Consider the following 5737-nt stretch of genomic DNA (forward strand, 5'->3'; position numbering starts at 1 on the left):
AAGGCACGGGGAGGCGGGCGGGGGGGGGGTGGTGCTGTGGAGCCCTCCCCCCCGGGGCCGGCCCGGCCTCCCTCTGTCCTCCAGGCGAAGGAGCGGGGGCTTCTCAGTCCTGACCGCGCACTCCGGCCTTCGCAGCAGCTGCACGTGGAGAGGCGAGAAGAGGCGCCCGTCGTGTGTGGAAGGAACCTCGAGGCAAGAGCGAGCGAGAGGAGGTGCGTCAGGGGGCTGAAGACGGGCAAGAGAAGGGCACTCCTGGGAAGGGGAGCTCCCTGGCTTTGGGGCTGCGGCCACGTCTAGCATCCCTGGCCCTTCGGGGCTGTTTTCTGTGCCTCCGCGGCAGGTACGTGGCTCATTGCAGATCCCACGTTTTTAGAAGCTGCTCGGATTCTGCGTGGAGATGCTCTTTCAGCACCTGCACAGGGGAGGAGGCCGGTGGACCTCAGCCTCTGGAAGAAGGTGTTTCTCTTCTTTGTCCCCGCCAAACAAATTCTGTCCCCGCCCTTTTCCCTAGCTATTCGGTGCTGGGGGTACCCAATAAAATGCTTTCTCCAACTCTGTGTTCTCCATTTAGCTGCTTTCCTGCCCAGCTCTGTGTTAACTGATGCCAGCAAAATTGCACTGCACATGTGATCTTAACCTTCAGCAACCACTGGAATTTTTACTCTGTCCGTTGGTCCTGCCGGTTGCAAGGGGAATCTCAGGGAGATCAGGTGGGAGTTTGGTGGTAGGGCGGTGTTGCTGTGGGAGCGATTTATGTTGGCTCATCTGTGGACTGAGCTGCAGCTGGCAGGGCGCTAGTTCCGGGCGAGGGAATGGACGTCTGAGGTGTTGGGGGCAGAGCTGCGGTTGCGTGTGTTATGCAGTGGGGCTGGTGTGCAGAGCGAATTGGGACTGGGTTTGTCAGAGGAGGCCTTTTGCGAGGCCCCAGCCCTTCCTGACCGTCTCAGCCTCCATCCTTCTGCATCTGGACAAGGAGGAGGGCCATCCATAACCGCAGTGTTCCCATTCGCTTCAGAGAAGCACTGCAAGCTTGTGCCTTAGGAAATCCAAAAGAAAGTGGGATAACTGCGAACTCGGGAGTGTGAGTGCCGCTTCCGCAGTTACGGTGTTCTTCAAAATGGACTGGGCTAAAATGGCTCCCCGGTTTGGGGCAAAAGCAGGAGAGGTTCACGTCAAGAAATGTAAGTTGCTGTTGTCAACCAAGGTGTAAGTGATCGGCATGACTGCCTCACTTCTTCACCCTTCATTTTAATGCCATTAAAGCTGAGAGAGACCCTGGAAGGAGCCTGAGCTAGTTGCCAAGAAATGCAGCACACCTGTAAGCTCTGTGGAGGAAGTGGAGCAGCAGCAGCTGCCACTCTGCAACCGTGGAGCATTTCCCCCCGCTCCCTCAACTTCTCCTGAACTTTCTATGACAAAACTTGAGCATTTCAGTAAGGGTCTGTCCTGCCTGTGCCGGAACATGAGGGAACGGAGCCCCATCCTGCTTGTCCTTGGCTCTGAAGTTGTGTTGGCAGGTGAGTGCCGGCAAGTGGGCATGGAGGTGGCTGGGGGTGGTACCTGGGCCAGAAGCATCATGCCTGGAGGGCAACTCTTAGGGAGTGGCAGGGAACCAGCAACAATCATGTGTCAGACCGTAATGCTTTTTTTTCCCTAAAAGGCTGCAGAGCCTGACTGGCTTTTCTCCTTTTTCTTTTCCTTCTTTCTCTAAAGCCCTGCAGTTCTGAGTCATGGGCCATTGCCAGAGCACTCTGTGTCAAATGCAATGGAGAAGTAGCTTGCACTTCCACCTGCATCAGTCTTCCAAGAATTTCTTCAGATCTGATATGTAAATTCAGGTATCTAAAAATTCCAGGTCCAGACTCAATGATGATTACCCGTCAGAAATAACGATTATCATTCGTATTGCAGTAGCGCTAAGGAAACCTGCACCACGTTGTATTGGATGTTGCTTTACCTACAGAGACAGTCCCTGTGCTAAGTCGTTAAAGACATATATGCACAAGACCCAGACGAGTGTCATTAAACCTTTTTTGCAGCTGGGGAGTCAGTGCATAAAGCAACTAAAAGCATGCATGCTGTTACTAGTGCTCACACGGTAATGGTTAAACTGCTCAGACCAGCTCTTCAGAATTCTCTTGTTTCTTCAATTGCCCCTTGCAGGCATTCGGCAGCATACCTTATCCCTGAGGCAACCACTCTGGCTCGCCATGTTTGTTGTATTTCTGTTTCAGTATTTTCTCAGGTTCATGCACTCACGTTCGCCACATGCTAGTTCTGCGGTCTCCTCTGTTCTTCATCTTTCTGGAGTGTTTTCCGCTTTGCTTCTTCATCCAGCTCACGCGTGCAGTGCTGTTCAGGAGCCTTGTGGATGTTTCTCTGTGTAAGGCCCTCCTTCCCTTTCAGTTTCAGTCTGTCTCATTTTCATCCAGCGTGTACTGATGCCTCAGGTGAGGAATCCCATCTTCAGCACAGTGCAATTGCTAAATGATTGTTGCGTTGCACCATTTTTCATCTTGTATTCTTTCAGCATTTGGCCACCCAGTGCTCAGTATGAGAGATCGGGGCAGCCTTATGGAAATGTAGACATTTACCCAGCCTGGCCGAGCTCTGCAAGTAGCCTGGCGTGAGTGCCTGAAGTCGAGTAATGCAGCTACTCTGCTTACCATATGAGAGTGACGCTTAGGACCCACCTCTTGGCAGTAAGTAACATGGCTCATCTCAGGTAACTCCCTACCTCCCTATGCAAGTCAGAAGTAGGAAGAGCTCCTTTATTCTTCTCCGACACCAGCTGAGCAGGAGGCAGACAGCCGGGCTGCCTTTTCTGTCATGACTTCAGAGAGAGACCAGCAACTGGGCAGCTTAACTGTCTTTAATAAGGAGGATTTTGAAGAAGACTGGGTTAAAGTGGCCAGCGGAGGCTTTGGGCATGTGTACCAAGTCAAGCACAAGAGGTGGAGAACAGTTTATGCAGTCAAATGCTCTCCGTACCTGCTGCAGGACTCCAGCGTGGAGAGGTAACCGTGCGGTCTCTTCTAGCTCAGCAGTTCAAACTGTCAATTAGAGCGATCTGTGGTGATTTGGTGCTAAAAGTCTGAAGGAAATCTTCACATGGCTTCTTCTCCCTGGGGAGTCAAGATTTTGGCACCCAAAGGGAGTGGAAAAAACACTAGTGATCTGAAGTTCTCTCTCTCTCTCTCTCTTTCTTTCTTACGTATGTATGTGCTTGTGCAAGTGGGAAAGGAACACTTAATCAGAACAATTGGTGTTGAAATCTGGAGGCTGAAGGAGGCATCTAAAACTAAACATGGGCATGTGGATAAAAGCAGCCTGATTACTTATTTGCAGCTTTCACTGGACATTGGGACTAATGGGTGTCTTTTAAACTAAATTAGTTGTTAAAATCACTAGGTTTAAAGCTGAAGGATAGAGAATTTCCAGCTGGTTTTGCTGGGCTCGCAAAGCACTCTGCTCCCTCACTTACCTTACCTTCCAGACAAGTGGTTTTCTCTTGATGGTGCACCTGCACCTTCAGTTTACTTTTTGCTCTGTCTCTCAGCTGCAGAGGCTCTTCTGCTGACTACCTTGGGGCTGGAGATAGAACAAAGCCGGGTAATCGCAACCACTGCCCATACCACATACAGTATAGGCAGTCCTGAGGAAAAAGGAACTGAGTCAATGAAGTTATTTCTTCTCAAATTTTATTGCGTTCAGTTTGGAAGGATCCTACCTTATTAAAAATCTCATGCTCATGTGACAGTTCTTGTCATGTTACTGACAACAATTGAGACGGTTCAATTTGAGGAGTGACTGTCCTCTTTGGTTTGCACTGCTTATGCTCTTCAGATGTTACATTTGCATCTCATTCTCTTTTTGGGAAAAAAAAAAAAAAGGGGGTCAAGTTAATCAATTTTACTTCTGCTTCTGTCTATTCTAGTCAATTTAATCACGTGGCTTTCATGGATTGTCTCAACTCCTAGTGTATGCTCCAGAAGAGTGGTTGAATGAGAACAGAAATGTTCATTGATTTAAAAAAAAAAAAAACAACCAAAACTATTTCTGCAATCACCAGGATTTGAAAAACTAAATCCGAAAATCTGAGTTTGGGTAAAATATCTAACACTACCTGTGCCTTTAATAGCTACTGTAGTGGTCTCCTAGGGACTGAAGTTATACTATTTTGTCATTAAACCAACTTTGCACTCCAATGTAGTGTTATAAAAGGCTTTCCTACCCCTTACATATGTCCAAACTGCCTTGAGGGTGCTCTGACTTATATTATACTTTTCAGCAGCCCCTCTGAGTTCTGGATTACAAGGCAAGACGGTGCTGTGCTGCACTATGGCTGTGCCAAAAACCCATCCCTGCTGTGGGGGTTGTAAGAAGGGCCAGCCTTGGTCCTGTAGTCCTGTGCATCTGGGGGCTACTGTTCAATGGCTGTTTCTACTTGCTTCAGAAGGTTTCCACATTTGTGAGAGGCAGACGTTCAGTGTGCAGTTTGTCTAATGCACACACACTCAGAGAACATCTTTGAGCGCATGGCATATGAATCTGCCATGAGCCTTCTCATGTGTATTATAAAATTGTTCTGGTTCATCTGTCAGCGCTAAGTACAAGCCCTAAATGCAAAATTGAAAGCTTCCAGACAACTCTGGTTTGAAAAAAGCACAGCAGCACAGTTGTCTGGTAGTGGAGGCAAAAGTTTCAGAGGAGCTTTCAGAAGTCCTTAGCACTCCTGTCTGTGGGCTTGTAAAAACACTGTGTCTCGTCAGTAGCTATGAAGACAGTGGTGTGGTGACTTCCATCTGCGCACATTCTTGATGCATAACCAACTGTTTTGCACTATTCATTCAAAATGATGGGGCAAATTGACAGCAAGTTTACTAACCTTGGACGGTTTTGCTGGTCAGGAGAAAACAGGAGACCGATTTTGTGGGATGATGGAAGACATTCCTGTGGGCACATGAAAGCAAGGAGGGCAGGCACTCAGTGAATCTGCATGTCACCTGAGAGAAGGAGAGAGAGTGGCTGGACGATGGCTTTTGCCTCAGCTTCTGTCAGCTGCAAAGGCTCATAGTTTGCAGGTCTGTTGAGGCTGAGGAGAGAAAAAAAATCACAACGAACCCATAGAAAAAGAAAATACAGTGACAGATGCAGTCACAGTATTGCCCAGAGGGCTGAAACACTCAGATTCTTATATGGGAATCGCTTTGGGGCTTTTGCTTTTTTCCCTTTCAATTCTCATTTCTTGGGGCTCCCTTTGCTTGTCCAACATCCACTTTCTTGCCGTGCTTTCTCAGGTTTCTGTACTAATGCTGCAAATGCCGCCTCCTGGCTAATCTCACTCCCTGTGTTACTCCCCATAACGTTGCTTCGCCACAGGACCCAGCCTAACCTTCTGCGCAGGTCAGCTCTCGCCAGACCCTGGGGTGCCTGGGAGGGAGGCAGACAGGAGCCATGCGCAGTGATTCTGTCCCAGGAAGGGCTCCAGAAATCACAGAAGCCACTTCTTTCTCCGCACCCATCATTTTCCTGGTGCGTTTTACTGTGGGGAGCCTGCTAGAGGCAGTCTGACAGAAGGATTTGCTTGGCTGAACTACATTTAGAGCTATTAGTGGCCTGGCACGATGTTGCTGCAAGCTCAGATTCATTCCCAGGGTGTGTTTTTTAAATGCAGTTTTAGCACTTTACTGCTTGGCTGCTGTCAGCATGCTCTGGGCGCCCCAACTTGTTCAGC

At 48.9% G+C, this 5737-nt stretch overlaps 1 protein-coding gene across 1 annotated transcript in view; it reads left to right on the forward strand.

The window, feature by feature from the left end:
• The first annotated feature begins 1462 nt into the window (after positions 1-1462).
• The window catches only part of ANKK1 (ankyrin repeat and kinase domain containing 1), a 10262-nt gene continuing 5987 nt past the window's right edge, over positions 1463-5737 (forward strand). The window contains exons 1-2 of the mRNA XM_009699670.1: positions 1463-1517; positions 2792-3017. Coding sequence (XP_009697972.1) covers positions 1463-1517; positions 2792-3017 — 281 coding nt within the window. The remainder of the gene's footprint in view (positions 1518-2791; positions 3018-5737) is intronic.

The sequence above is a fragment of the Cariama cristata genome, unplaced genomic scaffold (genome assembly GCF_000690535.1).
Source record: "Cariama cristata isolate BGI_N322 unplaced genomic scaffold, ASM69053v1 scaffold21784, whole genome shotgun sequence".
In the NCBI taxonomy this organism is placed as follows: Eukaryota; Metazoa; Chordata; class Aves; order Cariamiformes; family Cariamidae; genus Cariama; species Cariama cristata.